The 24,115-nt window shown below is 40.4% G+C and overlaps 1 protein-coding gene across 3 annotated transcripts in view; it reads left to right on the top strand.

Moving 5' to 3' along the window:
• The window catches only part of CAPZA1 (capping actin protein of muscle Z-line subunit alpha 1), a 50,739-nt gene that overhangs the window by 19,772 nt on the left and 6,852 nt on the right, over positions 1-24,115 (top strand). Inside the window, exons 3-8 of one of the 3 annotated variants that reach the window (XM_060201877.1) lie at positions 10,422-10,473; positions 11,564-11,627; positions 14,093-14,299; positions 18,877-18,956; positions 20,029-20,107; positions 22,829-22,900. In XM_060201877.1, coding sequence (XP_060057860.1) covers positions 10,422-10,473; positions 11,564-11,627; positions 14,093-14,299; positions 18,877-18,956; positions 20,029-20,107; positions 22,829-22,900 — 554 coding nt within the window. The remainder of the gene's footprint in view (positions 1-10,421; positions 10,474-11,563; positions 11,628-14,092; positions 14,300-18,876; positions 18,957-20,028; positions 20,108-22,828; positions 22,901-24,115) is intronic. The other 2 variants (XM_060201879.1, XM_060201878.1) reach the window with 2 other exon arrangements.

Here is a 24,115-nt window from a genome sequence, read left to right as displayed (position 1 = left end):
TAGGGGGAGAAATGGCAGGGGATGAAATGCTGCATGAGGAAGGTTAGCCTCTGGAATTCCATTTTTCTGTAGATTGTGAGCTGGAACTGCCAAAATGTGACAGGCAGAGCAGAAGCAGGAAAGGCAGACAGACAGTAAAAAAAAGTTCTGTCCTTGGAGTCTGTGAATCAGGTTCTTCAGATCGCGTCAGGTGACATCTAGGGTTTCGAGGGGGTGTGCAGTGGGTGATGTCAGGGTGTGCAGGGTCCAGATGTTTTTTTCCGGGATTCCTGTGGAAGAAACACAATCTGCTTCTCGTGGTTAGCAGGGCATCTGATTTGAATTTTTTATAGAAAAAGAGGTTTGGTGCCTTAGCCAACTGAGTATTGGGGGATGTATCTTTCCTATTCATTTATTATTATATATTCATGGGGAAAAAGAACTTATCTTTTAACAAAGACTCTAAGGTGTAGGGAAGCGGGAACTATCTTATCCTTTTTTTTTTTTTTTTTGGTATCTTGCCTTTTGTTGCCCTAGTTGTTTTATTGTTGTAATTATATTGTTGTTATTGCTGATATTGTGGTTGTTGGATAGAACAGAGAGAAATGGAGAGAGATGGGGAAGTCAGGGGGAGAGGAAGACACCTGTAGACCTGCTTCACTGCCCCTGAAGTGATTCCCCTGCAGGTGAGGAGCCGAGGGCTCAAACTGGGATCCTCAAGCCAGTTCTTGCACTTAGCGCCACCTGTGCTAAACCCGCTGCGCCACCGCCCGATTCCCAGGAACTATCTTTTAACATAAACTCTATGGCCATGCCAATAGCAGCCTTGAGGGCACATGTGGCTCCCCACATGTCTCCCTTTCTTATATCATGTTTTGATGCTTGGTGGACTTTGTTTTGTGGCAGGGCGGACTGTGCCTGTCTTAGGTTGGGGATCAGCCTTCCGTCTTACCCGTCATTGGAACACCTGGTCATTTTTGCCCAGTAGTACCAGGTGCCCTGTCTTAGGTTGATTGGATAGTGCTAGTTTCCCTTTTACCCGTCATTGGCTAGCCAGTCCTCTACATGGTGGACGTTCTGGTGAGGGGGGGGGGGCAAATCCTCCACAGCAACTCAATATTCTGCCATGTCCAGCCTATGATAGTGAATTTGTATAGGTTGCATCTTTGTGGCATCAATCTGTTGCCGCAAAAAGGCCATGAGCTTGTTAAGAATTATAGGACCATGGTCTAGGAGGTGTCGCAGTGTATAAGGCGTTAGACTCTCAAGCGTGAGGTCCCAAGTTCGATCCCTGGCAGCACATGTACCAGAAAGATATCTGGTTCTTTCTCTTTCCTCCTCTCATTCTCATTAATAAATAAATTAAAATGTTGAAAAAAATTATAGGACCTATTGTGAGCAGAAGAAGTAAAACAAGCTAGGGTCCCACAACTAAGGGTAGACAGGTAAGGAAGGGGGAATGTATCCATTCGTATGAAGAGGTGGGATCATATCTTAAGTCTAAGGGAAGCAGTCAGTGGATGTGATGTCCAGGGGAACAGCCATTTGTCTTTGGGGGTAGTAAAGGATGTCCGTGGCATGGGTGATGTTATAAAGGGAAACATCTTTAAATTGTTGGTTGACAAAGGCAGGCCTATGGTGGCAAGACAAGATACACCAGTTAAGTGTACAAGAATATGTGAATGTTGTTAATTCACATAGGTTGGATATGGAGGAACTTCTTACAGTTTAATACCGTACCATATGAACAGATGATTCCTCATATGAAGGCTTGATAGCTGTAATCACTTACTTGTGGAAAAAAAATAAAACTTGTAACAAGTTAGAAGTTTACTATAATTGACTTTGGACTATAAACAGACTCAGGTTACTTAGAGAGTTAACACATGTTAGTGACAACGGTTTTAACATTTAGAGTACTCTGAGCAGATGGGTCATACAAAAATTTTTGGTCATTCAACACACTCACTCACAAAACACAACTGGCCAGTCATAACATAAGACATTCAGGGAAGGTGTAGGAGAGAGGGCTCTGTGAGCCAACTTTTGTAGGTTCTGCCATGTCATATTATGGATCCTGGGGTGTATCCTGCGGCTAGTCCTCTTGTATTTCTTGTTCTTCAGGGATAACAGTGCCATCATGAGGGTATTGTCGGACCTGGCAGGCAGGAACCCAGACAGGTTTAGAGTAATTATGAGGGAAAATGCATGCAAAACCTCTTCCCATGGTCAATAGAGGGTCAGGCTCTTTCCATATTTTATTGAGTGGGTCTTTCCATTTGACCTTAATAGATGGGAGAGTAGATGGTGTTTGCCAGTGAAGAATAATAGCAGGTAAGTCCGAGTTATTGTAAATATTAAAGAGATTTAACGTAGTTAAGGCTTTTGCTAGCTGGATATTAGGGGGGTACATTCCTCCTTTATCTTTATTTAATTGAACCTTAAGGGTTTGATAGGCCCTCTCAACAATGCCTTGTCCCTGTGGATTATAGGTAATGCCTGTGGTATGAGTAATGTTCCAGAGGGGACAAAAATCTTTAAATTGGTTGCTGGTAAACACATACCAGTTGTCAGTTTTCAGTTGAATAGGTAAGCCCATCACAGCAAAACAGGAGAGCATATGGCTTATAAGCTTTTTAGAGCTTTCTCCTGTCTGAGATGTTGCCCACATAAATTTAGAAAAGGTATCAATTGAGACAAACACATATTTTTGTTTGCCAAAGTTTGGTATGTGGGTGACATCAATTTGCCAAATAGCATTAGCTTTTAAGCCTCGGGGGTTAACACCAAGAGTCTTAATAGCAGGTGTTTTTATGAGACTTGCACAGGAAGAGCATGTAGCTAGGATATGTTTTAACTATGGTAAAGGAACATCAGGAAATCGAGCTCGAAGGCCTTTAAGATTAACATGGGTTAGGGAATGGAAATCAGCAGGATCAGAGACAGAGACTAGGAGAGCTCCTGTGGAGGCAAGACGGTCAGCTGCAGCATTCCCTTCGGACAGGGAACCAGGAAGAGGGCTGTGGGAATGAAGGTGCTGAATATATAGTGGTTGGGTTCAAGAAGAGAGCATAGAGGCGATTTGAATCAAGAGAGGGGAAAGTGGGTTGTCATCAATTATCACATAAGAACGAGCAAGCCATGGAAGTAAGTTAACAGTATACACACTGTCAGAAAAAAGGTTGAAGGATTCTGGTACAGCTTTTAATGCAAGGAAAACAGCATAAAGTTCTTTGTACTGAGGGGAATTCTCAGGAAGCTCAGTAAAGAGAGGTTTAGGGGGTTGTTTGTCAGGGTAATATATGAGGGCAGCAGCTCCCTTTTTTCCACCATCAGTGAAGACTGTAGGAGCTGAAGGAATGGGATCTCGAGAGAAAAGTTTAGGTGCTAGTAGAGGCAAAAGAGGTAAAGAAGCTATCAATTTATTAGAAGGAAAATGGTTATCTATTTGTCCTGGAAACCCCATGAAGCTTATGGCAAAGCGGGAATGATGGCATATGAGCCACTCTGTATCTGTGAGAGAAAAGGGCAGAATAATTAAATCCGGTTCTTTCCCTAAGACCTGCACAGACCTATTTCTCCCTTGGCAAACCATGAATGCTAATGCGTCTATCTCAGTGAGGAGTCTTGGACCTCCTCCGACTGGCATGTGAAGCCACTCAAGAACCCCATGGTCTTGCCACAATGCCCCTACTACTGTGGGGGTAGTTGAAGATTAGAAGGTTTACCAGAGAGGAGGGGGAGAATCGAACAAGGTGCATGTCCTGGAGGGCCTGGTTAACCCTTTCCAGTGCTGAGGAGGCCTCGGGAGTTAACCTACGTTTTGAGGAGGGCTGTTTGTTTCCTTTTAACAGGTTAGACAGTGGTTGGAGGCAGCTTGTAGGCAGATAAAGATACAGCCTAAGCCAATTTAAATTTCCAAGAAAACTTTGTAAAGAAGCAAGAGAAGGTTAGAAGGAAAGGTGACCTTAGGTTTTAAGGGACGAATTTGCGTTAAAGAAATCTCTGAACCTAAAAAAGATATTGGAGGAATTAGCTGTATCTTCTCAGGAGCCACATTAAGGCCGCTTTTCTTTAATGCAGGAATGAGAAAATCAAGTAAGGCATAGAGATCTGTATGTGATTTTCCCCATATTAATACATCATCCATGTACTGAAAAACATTAAGGCCCTTATGGATATATGGAAAAAGGGAAGATTTAACAGCCTCTTGACAAATTGTAGAACTATTGGCCATGCCCTGGGGCATCACCACCCATTCAAATCTGTCAGCAGGGCTGGCATTATTAATAGAAGGAACAGAGAAGGCAAAACGTTTACAATCTTGTGGATGCAAGGGAATAGAAAAAAAACAATCTTGTATATCAATAGCTATGATTGGAATTCCCGTGGGAATTGCAGAAGCAAGAGGCAAACCCCTTTGGGGGGAGCCCCAGACCTGCATGGTTTTATTAACCGCACAGAGATTTTGGAGGAGGCGCCATTTACCCGAGCACTTTTTAATCACAAAGACAGAAGTATTCCATGGGCTTCGAGAATGACGAATGTGTCCCAAGGACAACTGCTCTCGGATGAGCTCTTTTAAAATTTCTAGTTTATCCCTAGGTAAAGGCCCCTGTTCCACCCAGACAGGCTCATTACAAAGCCAGCTTAAGTGGGGTGTTTGGCTACAAACAGTGGCATTTAGTATTGGGGGTGCTGATTAGATCTGGTCTCGAGGGAGCGGGTGTTACGCTCTGCAGAGGCATCTGTGGATATCCTAACATCAATACATTCCAGAAGATCCCTGCCCAATAGGTTGGTGCTAATATAAGCTACCAATGGGTGGAAGTGTCTAGTAGAACCTTCCGGATCTTCCCACATGAGCGAATCTCGTGTGAGAAAGGATTGGGTCACCCCTCCAATGCCATGTATACGAGGTCCCGGGAGGAGTTCACAATTTTGTGGAACCTCTGCTTTCCTTAAAATCGTCTTTTCTGCCCCCGTGTCAATCAAAAATTTAAAAGGAATATTGTCAATCTTTACTGTCATAGTAGGGTGACCGCGTTCTAAAACGGGTGGTCCACAAAAATCTCAGGCCCCGAATTTGTACCATTCAGGGGTGTGTCATCTTTATGAAATTTGGACCAACAATCTCTCTTCCAGTGAAACCCTTTATGACATCTTGGACAGACGGTACGTGGCTTCTGGCTCCCTGACTGAAGGCGGGGTTGTCCTGATTGGAGGCGGGGTTGCCCTGACTGAAGGCATGGTAGTTCTAACTGGAGGCGTGGTCGCAGCTTATCTGGACATTGGTTACGCCAATGTCCTTGGTGACCGCACTGAAAGCGGGCCGTTTTGATTACGTGGGGTAACTGCATAAACCTGTGTCGTAGCAGGTGCCCCATAATTGCCTGATGTAAGTTCCTGTGTTGCTAAAATCCAATTATCTGGGTGTAGGTCTTTAAGACTAAGGCATGCCTGACGGAATTGTGGTATCATACCATCCCAGACAATAGAACGCAGGAGGAAAGAGAGGACTTCAGGATTATAAACCTTTCTAAGGTTTGCCTCACCCTTTAGATGAAATTTGCTAAGGTTTCATCAGTGTTTGGGCGAAGAGAGTTAATAGGGACTGAGGCCTCTACTGTGGTTGGGGTTAATCTTTCCGAAGCTTGTGTTGCGCAGATGCATACCTGTTCAAAATAACCGGTTGGAAACTTGGCTTCTACCTGCTGAGTTCCAGATTCAAACTCTCCTGCTCCAAACAATCCATCAAAATTCCATGCTATCTATTTGTTACTGTTTTCCTGAGATTGTCTAGAGCATTCATCACGGAACTATGCTGTCCACTGTAGGTAGAGGGGGTCTGGGAGTGCAACACAAACCAGGTCTTTCCAGTCCTGGGGGGTGTTAAGGTGCTGGTAAAAACTCCTTAAAATGGACTTAGTCCATGGAGCATGAATTCCGTCTTCCCTGACCACTTGGCGGAGTTCTCTGAGTTCTTTAGAGGAGTATGGGTGCCACACCTGAGGATTTTGTCTAGTTGGAGCCACATTTACCGGGAAGGTGTGGATTTTGTTCGATGACACTGGGGAGAGATCTATGGAAGTGGAAGGTGCCGTGGAAACTGCTGTAGTGGCAGGGGAAACTGAACATGTATCTACGGGGACAGAGCTCTCGGGGTGGACTGCAAATGGTTTAAAGTCCCTAAATGCTGAAAAAATATCCTTTAACTCTCGTATCTCAGCCACAAAGTCTCTTAATGATGAGGTGTCAGCAGGGGCAGGAGTCGAAGAAGAGGAAGCCACAGGGTCTCTTAGTGATGAGTTATTAGCAGGGGGAGGAGTCAAAGAAACGGTAGCTGCAGCAAGAGAAACCGAACCTGTGTCTGTGGGGGCAGCGGGAGGAGGAGTCAGAGGAGCGGCTGAACACGTGTCTGTGGGGGCAGTGGGGGTAGGGGTCATGGAAGCGGAAGCTGCCGCAGGAGAAACCCAACACGTGTCTCCGGAGGCAGTGGTTTTGGGGCTGACTGCAGATTGCTTAGGGTGTTTAAGTCTTAAGCAAATACCCTTTAACTCCCGTATCTCAGCCTCAAGGTCACTTAACCTTTTGGCAGGAGGCCTTGTACATATCCTGAAAATAGTAAATATAGCCATGAGAACCCATGGTGTAGCGAAAATTAAAGTGTCTCTGAGATCGAAAGCCTGTCCCAGGAGAGAAGGATAGAATGTCTAGGACACCTCCTCATAAAACGGAAAAAATCCCATGGTGGAGGGAAACGCAGCGCCACAGAGGCGGGCGGATGCCATTTACCTGTGTCTGGGTGGCTTTTCTGGACCTCAGGCTGGGCATGAGTGCGGGACACGTCGGGCGCCAGATGTTGTTGTGTGCGGGCTGCAGAGATGAGAGAGAGGGGGTCCAGAGCGAAGAGGAAACACAAATCTTTATTTGTGCTGGCACCTCAGAGTTGGGTGCTAGAGAGGCAGGTTGGGCCACGTGGAGGTAGCGAAAATGGCCGCCTCACGCAGTAACCTTTCCTGTGTCTGAACACTGGAGTGAAGAAGCCGGCAAGAGAGAGAGGTGCGGAAGGGCTTTTATAGGAGTAGCTTTCGCGAGAATGGGAAGGGGGAGGAGTAACCATAGCACTCCAGGATAGGATAATAACTCTCGTGAGGGGGGAGGAGTAACCAAAGCACTCCAAATATTGTGGGGATATAGACAATGCCCTGAGGGCACAACATGGCTGAACAGGCACTCCGAGAATGTCCCAACTCTCGTGGGAACTAGCAGTAGCCTGAGGGGACAACATGGCAGATGTGACTACATCGGCACAATTTCCCAGCAGGTCCCTAGTTCAATCCCTGGCAGCACACATACCACATGTGGTTGTCTCTCCTATCTGATTAATACGTAAAGTCTGTAAGAAAGAAAAGATGTAAAGTAGTGGCCAGCTCAACTGGTAAAGTACAGGACTTGCATAATGTAGGTCCTGGTTTTGAATTGTGGTACATGTCCCACATTGGTGCTCTTGCTTTTCTCTTGATTATGTGAATTTGTCATATATAAGTAAATCTTACTTTAAAAGATTTAGTTTAATACTAATACATTCAGAAACAGTTTAGATTATTTTAACTATTTTGATTAAAGACTTATTTGTTTTTATTAGAGAAAGAGACTAGAACACCATCACTTCTGGCTTATGGTAACACTGCCTGGGAACCTTGAGGCTTTAAGTATGCAAGTCTAGTATACACTTTCCCCAGTCCTGTTAGATCTTTCACTATAAATCGTAGTTTACATTTCTTTAGTGCTTTCACTCATAAAGTACCATAGTGTATAAGATACTTTCTGGTGCCATTTGAGCTGAACTGGAAAACTTGTCAAATATACATAGATTCCTGAGTCTGGACATAACTTACCTGGTAGAATGTATGCCTTACCATGTGCCAGACTGTTGGTTCAAGCCCTAGAACCATATGCAGACTCAGTAGATGGTGGAGTAGTGCTAGAGTGTCTCTCCTCTCCTGCCCACATAAAAAAATAAAATAGAAATACATATATATATATATAGTTGGGTCCAGGAGATTACTCAGAATTTATCATACATGCACAGTGTCCTTGGGCTCATTCCCTGGAGTTGAATATATATGTTTGTGCATATATACACACTCATGTGCATGCATATATACAAACTCCCTGATGTTACTTAACATCCTTCAAGATTTTCATTCAGAGGTGGGGAAGTATCTCAACCTGTTAGGGTACTTGTATGCCCAAGGACCCATGGGTGACCAATGGTATACTCTCTGTCTTCTTAATGTTTTTAATCTATCAAAAGGGACCAGAGAGACAGCTCCCCTTGCCATGTGGGCAAGCCAGATTTGAGACCCAGCATTACCAGGCACTTCCATGTGGGAAGCTCTGGTGCTGTGGTGTTTCTCTCTTTCTAAAAAGATCGACCCACAGCAATGAAATTATATATTCATTCAAGGTCCTGGTGATGTTAAAATTTATCTTCCTTATAAAAAGATTCCAAGAAGGATGACAGAGGACCTAGTGGGGGTTGTACTGTTATATAGGAATCTGGGGAATGTTATGCATGTACAAACTATTGTATTTACTGTGAATGTAAAACATTAATTCCCCAATTAAAAAAAAATATTGTTATTCATTAAATCTAGGATAGAATTAGTTGGTCTTGTGGTCCGGGAGATGGCACAGTGGATAAAGCAGTGGACTCTCAAGCATGAGGTCCTGAGTTAAATCCCCGGCAGCACATGTACCAGAGTGATGTCTGGATCTTTCTCTCTCTTCTCCTATCTTTCTCATTAATAAATAAATAAAATCTTTAAAAAAAGAATTAGTTGGTCTTTTATTATTTTTTTTATTATCTTTATTTATTTATCAGATAAACAGCCAGAAATTGAGAGGGGGGTGAGAGAGACAGACAGACAGACACCTGCAGCCCTGCTTCACCACTCCTGAACCTTTCCCCCTGCAGGTGGGTGCTGGGGGCTTGAACCCAATTCCTTGTGTATTGTTGTGTGTGTGCTTAACCAGGTAGGTGTGCCACCATCCAGCCCCCAGTTGGTCTTTTTTAATCATGTAATTTTGAATCACAGCCCATGTTGGAACCACAATTCCAATACACATGCAACTTTCTGTACAGTTCACTATCTTAACACAAATTTATGAGATGAAAAATATAGTTGAGGTATCTTGAACTATGAATGAATGCAAGTACCATGATCCTACTTTATTATTTTATTATTATCTTATCAGAATACTGCTCAACTCTACCTTATAGTGGTGCTAGGTATTGAACCTGGGGCCTTTGGTGCCTCAAACATGAAATTTTTTTTTCATAACTATTGTGCTTTCTCCTCAGTTCATCACAATCCCACTTGAATGTTATAAATTAATTGATCTTCAAGTTTCTCTTAAGTAAACTTTCAGTCTTTGTGCATCTTGGTTTAGTTTAGCAAACACTAATTTTGGAATTTTACTTTTACAGTAGAAACTTACCTGCTCAATAGGAACTATGTGATATTCATCTGTTGCCTAGCCCAGAGCCCCACAATTTATAGGATAGTAAATAATCTCCATTAGTAAATTTGATGATACAGAGAAAAAAAGAATAGGAAATAATAAAACATTCACTATCGAATAAAATAATAGAAATCAAGACTTTCTTCTGTGTAGACTTATTTGTGGATTTTGAGCAATGGCAGCAAGAAAAACTGCCTATCTTTAAGTAACCTTTTTTCCTACATTAACCTAGTGTAAACTTCTAACAACTGAACATTTAGAGAAATCTTCCTAAGCTTGGATTTTATCTAATAGCTAGAGCATTAGACTTAAAATCATAATCTCTTTAATTTGATCCCTGGAATTGCATGTGCCAAAATGATGTTTTGGTTTCCTCTCCTCTGTCATTAATAAGTTAATCTTTAAAAAAAGGGGTGGTTGGGCAGTGGCACACACATTCCATGCCAATGATCTGGTTCAAGCCTCTGGCCCCCACCTGCAGGGGGGAAACTTCATAAGTGGTAGACCAGGCAACAAGTGACTCTTTCTCTCTCCCATCTTTATCTCTCACTCTATTTCTCTGTCTCTATCAAAATGGGGGAAAACAATAATAACGGTGGTTGCCAGGAGCACTTAGCACAATAACCCTGGTGGCAAAGAAGAAATTAAATAAATAAATAAAATCTTTTAGAAATCTGTTAAAATTTATTAAGATTTATTATTTATTTATTTTTACTTGCACACTGCTCAGCTTTAACCCTAACCCTAAACCCTAACCCTAACATCTCAACCCTAACCCTAATGGTGATGTAGGGGGATTGGAGCCTAAGGCATGAGAGTCTCTTTGCCATAACCATTATGCTATCCACCACCACCCTCAGATTTATTTTTTACTGAACATTTTAACATTTTAACTGCTTTTCCCTCCTCAGATGTCCGGCTGCTACTTAATAATGACAATCTCCTCAGGGAAGGGGCAGCACAGTGAGTATATCTCTAAATTCATTTACACGTTATTCTTATATTGGATAAAACAAATATGCTGAAATTAAGTTTAAAATACTTTAAAATAGGGGGTCGGGCGGTAGTGCAGCAGGTTAAGCACACGTGGTGCAAAGCTCAAGGACCTGCGTAAAGATACTGGTTTGAGCCCCCAGCTCCCCACCTGTAGGGGAGTCGCTTCACAGGCAGTGAAGCAGGTCTCCTCTCTCCATTTCTCTCTGTCCTATCCAACAATAACGACATCAGTAACAGCAATAATAATAACTACAACAACAATAAAACAACCAGGGCAACAAAAGTGAAAAAATGGCCTCCAGGAGCAGTGGATTCGTGGTGCAGGCACCAAGCCCCAACAATAACCCCAGAGGCCAAAAAAAAAAAAAAAAAATTAAGTAAAGTAATTAAGTAGGTTTTAGCTTTATTTATTTATTTATTTTTTAGAGAAAATAACATTCTACCGAAATGTTACTTACTTCCCTTAAATTTGTGCCCCCCCCTTTTTTATTACCTTTTGTTGTCTTTGTTGTTTCATTGTTGGAGTTATTGATGTCGTTGTTGGATAGGACAGAGAGAAATGGAGAGAGGAGGGAAAGACAGAGGGGGAGAGAAAGATAGACACCTGCAGACCTGCTTCACTGCCTCTGAAGGGACTCCCTTGCAGGTGGGGAGCTGGGAGCTCGAACTTAACACCGGTCCTTGCATTTTGTGCCATGTGCGCTTAACCCTCTTTGCTACCACCCAACTCCCATTTTTATTTATTTATTTTTATTTTTAATACCAGAGCACTGCTCAGCTCTGGCTTGTGGTGGAGGGACTGAACCTGGGACTTTGAAGCCTTAAGCATGAGAGGCTCATTGAATAACCATTACGTTATCTCCCCCACTCTAAAATATATTCTGTATATTTTGTTTTGTTTTATTTACACACCAGAGCACTGCTCAGCTCTGGCTTATGATAATGCCAGTTATCTGGAGGGAAAGGTGAAAAAGCATCTGTAGAGTGTTTAAGTGAAATATCATTTGTGCTTATTTATATATAATTCTTTTTTTTTTTCTTTTCTTTTTAAAAACAGTGCATTTGCCCAGTATAACATGGATCAGTTCACACCAGTGAAGATAGAAGGATATGAAGAACAGGTAATAATTGTTCCTGTTAGAAAGACTGCACATGGAAATCCTATAAATCAAAGCAGATATCTGAAGATAAGATGTTAAGTAAATTCATGTCTCAGTTTTCATACTTTTGTAAATACCCTACATACTAGGAAATTGTAATTACCCTACATACTAGTTTTAGTTTTTTTGGACACGAAAAATGTTGCCACTAATAAGACCAAGTAAAACTTGAGCTTGCTTCCTTTATTTATTTATTTATGAGAAAGATAGGAGGAGAGAAAGAACCAGACATTCTGGTACATGTGCTGCTGGGGATTGAACTTGGGGCCTTAGCTACTGTACCATATCCCAAACCACACAACTTGAGCTTTACACAGGGTTTTTGGCTACCTCTAATTCACCTTGGTAGAAATAATAGGTGATAATGCATTAATAGTAAAACAGACTTTCCTGTTCAAATATAGGAATAAGACAAATGTCCCTATTATTACTGTTTGTTTTTATACATTTCAAATATGCTATGACACTAAATAGCAAATGCCTTTTAATAGTCAGAATTCCTTTCAAACACACAAATCCACAAATTTACTCTAGAAAAATAACCAAATATGTGTAAAAGATTATTTGAAGAAAGGTTAAAAAAAATTGGCAGCAACCAAAATGTCCAGCAGGGCTATGTAGTTGAGAGCAGATTGAGGTTCAAGCCTGTAGTCGCCCCCTTCAGAAGGAAAATTTCACTAATTAGTGAAGCAGTGCTGCAGGTGTGTCTCTTTCTCTCTCCTATATCTCCTTCCCCTCTCTTATTTCTCTTTGTCATATCAAATATAAGAGAAAAAATGAAAGTCCAGCACAAAATATTATAGACCAAAATACTATGTATTGAAAACTAATATAGATAATATAAATAACAATCTGGGAAAATGTTCAGATACATTAAGTTAAATATTTATGAAGCTAAAATACAAAGTTACATTTGTAGAATTATGCTAATTTTAAGTACATATTGAAATGAATGAATAAACTGTCCTAGAACCAGTACATCTTAGGTTCTATGAAAGGCACACAGTTATTTTGAATAGCATAAGAAGAATACACTATTAATTTAGCTATGGCCCGGTACACCCTCAGTGAATGGTATATTTCATGAAATCACAGGAGAGAGATATATATATCTTAAGACAGAAGAAATAAGCTAAGGGGACAGGTAGTGGTGCATCTGGATAAGCACTCATTACAATGTGCAAGGATCCAAGTTCAAGCCCCTGATCCCCACCTATAGGGGGAAAGCTTCACAAGTGGTGAAGCAGAGCTGCAGGTGTCTCTCTCCCTCTCTATCTCTTCTCTCTCAATTTCTCTGTCTTTATCCAATAATAAATAAATATTATTTAAAAAATCAAAGAAGGGGAGTCGGGCTGTAGCGCAGCTGGTTAAGCGCAGGTGGCACAAAGCACAAGGACCAGCATAAGGATCCCGGTTCGAACCCCGGCTCCCCACCTGCAGGGCAGTCGCTTCACAGGCGGTGAAGCAGGTCTGCAGGTGTCTGTCTTTCTCTCCTCCTCTCTGTCTTCCCCTCCTCTCTCCATTTCTCTCTGTCCTATCCAACAACGACAACAACAATAATAACTACAACAATAAAACAACAAGGGCAGCAAAAGGGAATAAATAAATAAAATAAATATTAAAAAAATCAAAGAAGAAATAAGCTGTATAGATATGCAAAGAAAAATAAATCAGGAGATACACACCAAGATGCTGTCTGTGTTAGGATTACTAGAATTTATTTTGTTTCTTTGCCTGTTTTGGTCTGTATTTTTGCTTATCTCCATTTTCTTAATAATAATTGATTAATGGAAAAGAAATATACAAAAATATGCTGCTTATACTTGACATCGTCATATAGAATACTGAAATGAAGACATCTGTGTTCAGTTACATAATAAATAACTAAATTGGTCAACATCCCATATACCAGAAGTAACCAGCTTAAAAAAATGTAGTCAGCCCAGTTCGAACCCTGGCTCCCCACCAGCAGGGGAGTCAATTCACAGGCGGTGAAGCAGGTCTGCAGGTGTCTGTCTTTCTCTCTCCCTCTCTGTCTTCCCCTCCTCTCTCCATTTCTCTGTCCTATCCAACAACAAGGACATCAATAACAACAGTAATAACTACTACAACAATAAAACATGGGCAACAAAAGGGAATAAGTAAATAAATATTTAAAAAAAAAACTGGTTTAGGGAAGATAGCATAATGCTTATGCAAAGAGATTGTCATACCTGAGACTCCGAGTCCCAGATTCAATCTCCCACATCACCATAAGCCAGAGCTGAGCAGTGCTCAGTTAAAAAAAAAAATAAGTAATACATACATATATATATAATATATATATATTTAAAAGCTATCTTCCTTAGAATTTCTTATATTTTGTAAAATGTAACAAGAACCATCTGTTTTACAGAGTTAATCATATTTCTCATTATTTTTGGAAGGTCTTAATTACAGAACATGGTGACCTGGGCAATAGCAGATTTTTAGATCCAAAAAACAAAATTTCCTTTAAATTTGATCATTTACGGAAAGAAGCAAGTGACCCTCATCCAGAAGAAGCAGATGGAGGTCTGAAATCTTGGAGAGAATCCTGTGACAGTGCTTTAAGGGCCTATGTGAAAGACCATTATTCCAATGGCTTCTGTACTGTAAGTGTCTGCCTGCTTTATTAACAGTGTGTGTGTGTTTTATTTTTTTTAACCTAGATTTACCTTATCCTTGGGGTGCTTTGACTAGCCAAACATCACTTTTTTTTCCTACTTAGTAAACAATCTCCTGTATTTTATTTTTTAATGTTTAAGGAGTCGGGTTAAGCGCAGGTGGCGCAAAGTACAAGGACCAGTGTAAGGATACTGGTTTGAGCCCCCAGCTCCCCACCTGAAGGGAAGTCACTTCACAAGCGGTGAGGCAGGTCTGCAGGTGTCTTTCTCTCCCCCTGTCTGTCTTCCCCTCCTCTCTCCATTTCTCTGTCCTATCCAATAACAACGACATCAATAACAACAACAATAAAATAACAAGGACAACAAAAGGGAATAAATAAATATTTTTAAATGTTTAATCCAATTGTATCCTAGTTAACATTTGTCTTCTTCATTGATCAGAAATTGCTTTATGGACTGGCGAAATAATTTAATTGGTTGGTCTGGGAGGTGGCGCAGTGATAAGGCTTTGGACTCTCAAGCATGAGGTCCCAAGTTTGATTCCCGGCAGCACATGTGCCAGAGTGATGTCTGGTTCTTTCTCTCTCCTCCTATCTTTCTCATAAATAAAATTAAAATCTTTTAAAAAATAATAATGATAATTTAATTGGATAGTATATGTGTGGACCAGATTTGAATCTGGTTCCCACTCATTGAAGAAAGCTTTGGTGCTTTAGTCTTTCTTCAGTCTGTCTGCCTCTTTACTTTTGCCTCTGTATACAAAAGGAAGGAGAAATTGACTTATACTCTACTCAGTCAAAAAAAGTTTTTGTTTGTTTGCTTTTGTGGCTTTCAGTCCAGCCCATCACCAACACATTCAAGAGACTTAAGGAAGTGAGGGCAGGGGAGATAGTGGCACACGTCTTTTATATAACCATTTTTGCTGTTTCCCCACCCCATTCTTTTCTTTAAAAAATTTTTTTTTTCATTTATTTTGGATAGAGACAGAAATTGAGAAGGAAGAGAGAAATAGAGAAGGAGAGAAAGATAAATGCAGTGCTGTTTTACCACAAGGGAACCTTTCCCCCAGCAGGCTGGGACCAGGAGCTTGAACCTGAGATCTTGCACACTGTAATTTGTACACTCAACCAGGTGTGCCACCATCTGGCTCCAGAACTTTGGTTTTTGTTTTTAATATTGAAATGAATAAAATAGTAAAGCGTGTGTGTGTGTGTTACTTCTATTGCAGAGCAATTTCAGTCTTGACATTAAAAAAAAGTTTTTAAAAGGTCTTGAGATTAAGCATGTGAAGAATGAATTAACATTTTGGGAGGAAGGGGAACTGGATGGTTGCATACTCGGTTGAGCACATGCATTTATAATGTGCATTGACCTAGGTTCAAACCCCCAGTCCCCACCTGCAATAGGAAAGCTTCATAAGTTATTAAGCAGTGCTGCAGGTATCTCTCTCTTTCTGTTTCTTTCCCATTCTGTCTTCCCCTTCCCTCTTGATTTCTCTGTTTCTATCCAAAATAAATTCATAAAAAGATTTGAGGGAAAGCTATTGTGGCCACATTTGCAACATTTTGGGTGTGTTTATACAATGATACCTCTATAGAATTGAATAGTCAAAAAAACAACAAGGGCAACAAAAGGGAAAATAAATTTAAAAAATATATTTAAAAAAATGAATTGAATAGTCAAGTGGTCTGGGAGGTGGCACAGTGGATTAAGCATTGGATTCTCAACCATGAGGCCCTGAGTTCAGTCCCCAGTAGCCCATGTGCCAGAGTGGTGTCTGGTTCTTTCTCTGCCTATCTTTCTCATGAATAAATAAACAAATTCTTAAAAAATAATAAGAATTGAATAGTCAAAATCATTTGAGCCAGATTTTTTTTTTAAAGTATTTATTTTACTATCTCGACTCTAAAACGTAATAAATTTAGCTGTGTCATCATTTCTCTTTGTAAAATTCTGGCACTCTATTAAGAAAAATTGTAATTAAGATATTTTAAATATGTAGTAGTGGTGAGTTGAATGGCAGTAAAGAATATTAGTTAGGTTCTTTGGTCTGTTGCATGTGTGTGGAGCCGAGATTCTGGTCCCTGTTCAGGGCACCATTATGTCGTTTTCTCCAGGCTGGCTTCACGGGCGGGTAACAGATGACCAGAAACTCGTAGCTGAGCTGAGAACACAGTTAAAAAAAAAAAAGAATATTAGTTAGGAAAACATGCTTTTGAGCTGGGAGATAGCTCACCTCATAGAGCGTATTCCTTACCAAGTGAGAGGACATTTGAGCCCTAGCAAGTGGCAGTAGCATTCATTGTGCAAGGCCCTGATTAATCTACCAGCACTGCGAAAAAAGAAAGAAAGAAAGAAAGAAAGGAGGGAGGGAGATGACACAGTGGATAAAGCATTGGACTCTCAAGCATGAGGTCCCAAGTTTAGTCCCTGGCAGCACAAGTACCAGAGTGGTGTCTGGTTTTTTCCTATCTTTCTCATGAATAAATAAATAAAATCTTTATTTTAAAAGAGACTTTTTAAAAGAAAAGGAAGATACACTTTGAAGCTAAACTGATTTAAAGATTTGTTTGTTTATGAGAAAGGTTCTTCTTCTAGCGTTTGCCCTTCTTCCGTAGCCAGTCAACAGCGTCAGGTTGAGCCTGATGTAAAGTTTCGAGACCTCCTTTGAATCTGGAGAGGTGGCAGTCGTTGATTATGTGGGTCATAGTCTGTCTGTAGCCGCAGGGGCAGTTCGGGTCGTCTCTGGCTCCCCAGCGATGGAACATAGTGGCGCACCGGCCATGGCCTGTTCAATAGCGATTGAGGAGGGCCCAATCATAACGTACCAGGTCAAAGCCGGGTTGACGCTTGCAGGGGTCTGTGATGAGAAAAGGTAAGAGAAGGAAAAAGAACCACAGCATCACTTTGGCACATGTGATGCTGGGAATTGAACTCAGGACTTCATACTTGAGGGTCTAACACTTAATCTACTGTGCACCTTCCAGGGCCACAAAACTGACTGGTTTAAATCCTCCCCTGTCCCTTAACTGATTAGTATATGACTTTGGAAAAATTATTTTATATCTGCTTGGCTCAATTTCTTCATCTTAAAATGGAAATAATAGTTTCTACCTCTAAAAAATTGATGTGAGGATTGAATGAATTAATACCACATAAAGTACTGGGAATACGAATAAAATGTAAATATTATATAATATGTTTGATTTTTTTTTTTTTTACTCTACTGGAAAGGGTTAATGGTTTCCAGTATAGTTGTTGACACATAGTTTAAAAAATTTTTACTCATCTCTAGCTTATGATGGCACTGAGGATTGAACCTAAGACATCAGAGCCTCAGGCATAGAAATCCTCCTGCATAGTCATTATAGTATCTCCTCAAGCACCATTTTTATTTTTTAATAATGGAAAAAATATACATGATGGATAAATGTTGAGTGCCATTTTAGAGCTCATCACCATTATTAAAAGACATAATATGCTTATTCAACCCTAAATATATTTTGTGTGAATGTGTGTGTATGTCTGCGTATGTCTCTGTGTGCAGGTGTCACCTGAACCTCACTTGTGTGATTTCACCACTCTAGGCCACTTTTACATTCTGTACTGAGAAAATCCCATAGCATCAGAGTTTCCTTTAGTGCCATAGCCCCTCCCATATGGTATCGGGTCAGGGCTCAAACTTGAACTGCATACATGGCACGGCACTGGAAATCATGGAATTGTTCTGTCAGTGTCCACTATGCCTTGTTGCTTATTAATAACTCTTAATCTTGTGACCTGGGAGGGGACATAGTAGATGAGGTATTGGATTCTTAAGTCCCAAATTTAATCCCTGGCATTTCTCTACTGCCTATAGAGTAAATACCTTTCCACCTACTACTTACTACATGATCTGAATTTGCTGCCATCCTCCGTTATCTCCCACTAGTCCCAATTCATACACTACTTCTAACTTGACATACCTAATTGCTACTCAGTAAACAACCCCTCATTTTCAAGTCCGAACTGTTCACTTATTTTTATGTTCAGTCTTTACTTATCAAGATCTCAACTATCTCATAGTGCCCTGTCTATATGACACTTTTCCTGTACCTTAAACCAAGAGAAATGTTTCCTTGTAATTCATTGTCCCAATGCCTCTTCTAGAATTTAACATCTTCTCTTTATATTCCATGAATTGTTATAACTTAAAAAAATCGGGCAGGGGTAGATATCATAATGGTTATGCAAACATACTCATGCCTGAGGCTAAGTCCCAGGTTCAATCCCCTGCACCACCATAAACCAGAGCTAAGCAGTGCTCTGGTAAAAAAAAAAAAAAAAAATCCAGGGCAGGGGAGACAGCATAGTGATTATACAAAAAGACTCTCATGCCTGAGGTTCCAAAGCCCCAGGTTCAATTCCCTGTACCACCATAAACTAGAGCTCAGCAGTGTCCTGGTTAAAAAAAAAATCCTGTCATATTATTTGTCTCCCTCAACGATTTAGCATACTGCTTTTTTCTTTATTATTTAGGTCAGATGTGTTTTTGGAGTCTAACTTCTTTTTTTTTTCAATAATAGGTTTATGCTAAAACTATAGATGGACAGCAGACCATTATTGCATGTATTGAAAGTCACCAGTTTCAGCCTAAAAACTTCTGGTAAGAAAGTAGATGTTTTCTTCTGTTGGTGTCTAATTTATTTTGTAAGAAACCATGCTAGCTATTGAGATTTGGTTGTTTTTTGTTTTGTTTTACCAGAGCACTGTTCAGCTCTGGCTTATGGTGGAGTGGGAGATTGAACCTGGGACTTGACTGAGCCTCAGGCATGGGGATTTGATTTTTAATCCAACTAGTTTGGAATAAATTATTTGACTTAGACTTCATTTTTCCATCTGTAAAATGAGGGTTGTAGACATCGCTAAGATCGTTTGTAAGACTTTGTAATTATATTTTTTATATAATTGTATTGAGTAAATGCTCATTTGAAAGTCTTGAGTTTTACTTGGGTTAGAACAATAATATTGAGCAAATTGCATTACTCAGTAGCTTGTGGAATAGTCTCCCATAAACAGAATAGACATGGCTTTCTACTGGGGGAGGAAATATAAGAGATTTCAAGATAACATAGATAAAGTTTACTAGGTACAAACTTAACACTTGAGGAGGCCAGGCAGTGGTGCACTTGGTTAAGTGCACACACCACAGTGTGTAAGGACCTGGGTTCAAGCTCCTGGTGCCCACCTGTAGGGAGAAAGCTTCATGAGTAGTGAAACAACTGTAGGTTTCTCTCTCCCTCTCCATCTCTTCCCCTCCCCCTTCAGTTCCTGTCTGTCTACATTCAATAATAAAATTTTTAAAATTTTATGAAAAAAAAAAAAAGCAGTGGCACACCTGGTTTAGTGCTCATGTTACAACATATGACCTGAGTTAATGCCCCTGATTGCTGCAGGGAAGAAGCTTCAGAAGTAGTGAAGCAGGTCTGTAGGCCTCTCTGTCTCTCTCCTGTTTTCCCTTCACTTTTCAGTTTCTCTGTCTCTATTCAATAATAGATAAATAAAAATATTTTTAAAAATTAAGAAAAAAACCGTAACATTTGAGTAGAGTGGGCCTTGGGTTTATTCACCTAAAGATGGCTTCTTTGTTTTCTTCTTTCTCAGCTTTATCTTAGTTGCAAATCTTTATTTTGCGCATTGCTCACTGTATTGTTGTGTATTTGTATGTATTTTCATAGGAATGGTCGTTGGAGATCAGAGTGGAAGTTCACCATCACACCACCTACAGCTCAAGTGGTTGGAGTACTTAAGATTCAGGTGAGACCCCAGCATATTACTAAGCTTTATTTAACTCACAATTTTATTTATTTATTTATTTATTTATTTATTTATTTATTTATTTTCAGAGCACTGCTCAGATCTAAGTTATGGTGGTGTGGGGGAATTGGACCTGGGACTTTGGAGCCTCAGGCACAAAAGTCTTTGCATAACCACTATGCTGTCTCCCCTGCCCTTAGCTCACATTTTTAACCAAATGTCCAAGTTGTTGTCTATCCTGTGTTAGAAAGTAGGAACAATTATAGGTGGATGCAAAAGGATATCAGTGTCTGAACTGAAATAGTAACCTCCTCTCTGGGCAAGTGCTCAAACAGGTATTCTGGGTTTCTAAAGGATAGTCACATCTCTTTCCAAGACAACCTAAGTTCTGCCCAGAAATTCTCAAACATTAATTTTAGAAAAGAAGAAAATAAAGAATTGCTGAGGGTAGGGGAGATAGCTTAGTGGATATGCAAAAGGTTCAGTCCCCCGCACTTCCATAAGCCAGAGCTGAGCAGTGCTCTGGTAAAAATAATAATAAATAATATGGTCCAAGTGGTGGTGCACCTGGTTAAGTGCACATATTACTGTGCACAAGGACCCAGTTTCAAATCCCTGGCCCCCACATGCAGGGATAAAGCTTTACAAGGGGTAAAACAGTGCTGCAGGTGTTTCTCTGTCTCTCTCCCTTTCTGTCCCCCTTTCCTCTCAATTTCTCTCAGTCCTATCAAAAAGTTTTTAAAAAATCAATAATAATAAGTAAAAGAAATATATATTATTACTAAGAAGTGGTTATATAGCAGCTATTGTAACCTATTTATCTGTCATATAATCTCATTTAAATCTTAAAATAATGTGTATTTAATGCTGAAAAAAACTACATCATTTCTGTTATAAGGTAAGTATATTAGATAACCAATTCAGCAAGTACATTTAATCCAACAAATGAATCCTCTATTCCAGGGCCAGATGGTGATGCACCTGTTTGAGCATAACCATTATAGTGTGCAAGGACCCTGATTCAAGGCCCTGGTCTCCACCTGCAGGGGAAAAGTTTTACAAGCAGTGAAATAGCACTTGTATCTTTCTCCCTTTCTATTCCCTCTCAGTTTCTCTCTGTCTAAATCCAAACTAACAAAATAAATTTAAAAATATTTATTAAAATTCTTATTTCAAGGCTGGGAAGTGGCACACCCAGTTGAGTACAAAGATTACGAAGCATAAGGACCCAGGTTTGAGCCCCACTCCATACCTGCAAGGGGTCCACTTCAAAGGGTCTGTGTCTGCCTTTCTCTCCCTCTATATATCTCCCCATCCTCTCTGTTTCTCTCTATCCTATCTAATAAAAATAGAAAAAAGAAGGAAGGAAGGCCAAAATGGCCACCAGGAGCAGTGGATTCATAGTGCTGGTACTGAGCCCCAGCTAATAACCCTAGTGGCAATAAAAATAAATGTTATTTTAAAAATTCTATATCCCTTTCATACTGACCACACATGCTAAGACTAAGCAGACTGTACCAGTTTGAGCAGACTCAGTGAGAGCCCTGTCTAGATTTTTTTGAATGGTTCCATTGGAGCTACTTGCTCAGATGTAAGAAGGCAAAACGTTATTTTAACAATAATAACAAGAGTTTGATTTATTATAATCTGTGAGAAACGGAGTGGGGAAAATAGCATCATGGTTATGCAAACAGACTCTCATGCTTGAGGCTTCCAGATCCCAGGTTCAATTCCCTGTACCACTGCAAACCAGAGCTGGTTAAAAAAAAAAAAGAAGAAGATAGAAATACCAGAGCACTAATATCTTAATTTAATAACATAAAAGGTTACTAGGAGGGGGTCGGGCGGTGGCGCAGTGGGTTAAGCGCATGTGGCGCAAAGCGCAGGGACCGGCGTAAGGATCCCGGTTCAAGCCCCCGGCTCGAACCGGGATCCTTAGGCCAGTCCTTGTGCTTCACACCATCTGTACTTAACCCACTGCGCTACCACCCAACTCCCAAAATTGATCTAGTTTAGATGTGTGGTGCCAACACATAGTAAGGACTCAGTAAATATATGCTAATTATAAAGTGCAGGTTAGAACTCCTTTTCTTTTTGTACTTTATCTCTGAAAACATTTGCTTTTGTTTAAATGTTTTCTATTAATATGGACTAGGTAAAGATTTAGGCATTATTTGTATTACTGTTCTAGGATTATGTACCCCTCCTTCAGCTCCTTTCATTTTATTCTCTTCATAACATAAGTATAATCTTTCTAAAATAGTCTACTTTTTTTTCCTCCAGAGTTATCTCTAGGGCAGCCTTTCTTCCCCCCCCCCCATTTTATTTGGTAGGATAGAGAGAAATTGAGAAGGGAGGGGGAGATAGAGAGGAAGAGAAAGACAGACACCTGGAGACCTGCTTCACTCATGAAGCCTCCCCACTGCAGGTGTGGAACAGGGGTTCAAACCCAGGTCCTTACACATAGTGCTACGTGCACTTAATCAGGTACAGTACGCCACTGCCCAGCCCCCCAAAGTATTCTTACTTTGAGACCCCCATCACCTATAGTAAAGTCTAAATTTTTTCAAAAATTTTTTTTTCGTATATGGGAAAGAGAAGAGAGAACCAGAGCATCACTCTGGAACATAAAGTGCGGGGTATTCAAACTTGGGGACTAAATGCTTAAGAGTCCAACACCTTGACACACACATAAACTTACTCAAACGTTGTCTCACACAGGTTCACTATTATGAAGACGGCAATGTTCAGTTGGTTAGTCATAAAGATGTACAGGATTCAGTAACTGTTTCGGTGAGTATTTATGTCTCACTTGCTTTTTTTGTTTAGATTTATTTAATTTGTTTATGTGAGATAGAATTTTACATAAGTGAGGGAGAGAAGCAAAACTACCACTCAGGAAGGAACACATGTTGCTGGGTGACAAACCAAGAGCCTCAAACATTCTGATCTTGCAGTCTACCAGCAGAACAGTCTAACATGTTTTGTTTTAGTCTTGATCTTGAGTATTGATTCTGCATGTGCCATACTGGCTTTGCTAGAGCCTCTAAGATCTCGGGTTCAGTCCCTGGCAGCATTATAAGCCAGATCTGAACTGTGCTCTGATTTAAGAAAGAAAAAAGGGACCAGGCAGTAGTGCAGTGGATTAAGCGCACATGGCGCAAAGCACAAGGGCCGGCTTAAAGATCCCAGCTCGAGCTCTTGGCTCCCCACGTGCAGGGGGTCGCTTCACAGACGGTGAAGCAGGTCTACAGGTACCTATCTTTCTCTCTCTCTCTGTCTCCCCCTCCTCTCTAAAATTCTCTCTGTCCTATCCAACAACAACAACAGGAACAGTGGATTTGTAGAGCAGGTACCAAGTCCCAGTGATAACCCTGGAGGCAAAAAAAAAAAAAAAAAGGAAAAGAAAAATTTTAGTTTTGGCATCTTTTAAGAGTATATAGCCAACCATCTGCATTAATTCAGTCTAACTGAGAATTCAAACTCCCTTCTTTCTGAACTGTGAGATTTGTGTAAGGACAGTAATACCATCAATTATAGAATACCAGGAAGAGGCCGACAAGACTGTTCACCTGGGTGGATGCCTGATTTACTGTGCTATGAACCCAAGTTTGAGCCCAGCCTCTATTGGGAAGCTTTGGTGTTATGATGTCTTTCCCTCTTTCCTTGTCTTCTAATCTGAAAAAGTTGACTCAGAGAAAAAACAATAATAAAAACAGTGTGGTCCAGGAGGTGGCATAGTAAAGTACCTGTTAGAATAAATATTTGCCAAACTATATCTTATAGATCTGTATTTATATTATTAGAGAAACTGAATATTTTAAGAATGTTCAGTCAGAAAGTATTCTGTGTTTTGAAAAGAAACATGAGAGAGCATAATGATTTATGCAGAAGATTTCCATGTCTGAGGCTCTGAGGCCCTGGGTTCAATCCCCAACAACACCGTAAACCAGAGCTAAGCTGTGCTCTCTTTTAAACATTTTCTTATTGGGTAGAGACAGAGAAATT

The sequence above is a fragment of the Erinaceus europaeus genome, chromosome 11 (assembly GCF_950295315.1).
Source record: "Erinaceus europaeus chromosome 11, mEriEur2.1, whole genome shotgun sequence".
NCBI classification, from domain to species: domain Eukaryota; kingdom Metazoa; phylum Chordata; class Mammalia; order Eulipotyphla; family Erinaceidae; genus Erinaceus; species Erinaceus europaeus.
Note: the sequence above shows the minus strand (reverse complement) of the source record. Positions and strands in the feature narration are given on the sequence as shown.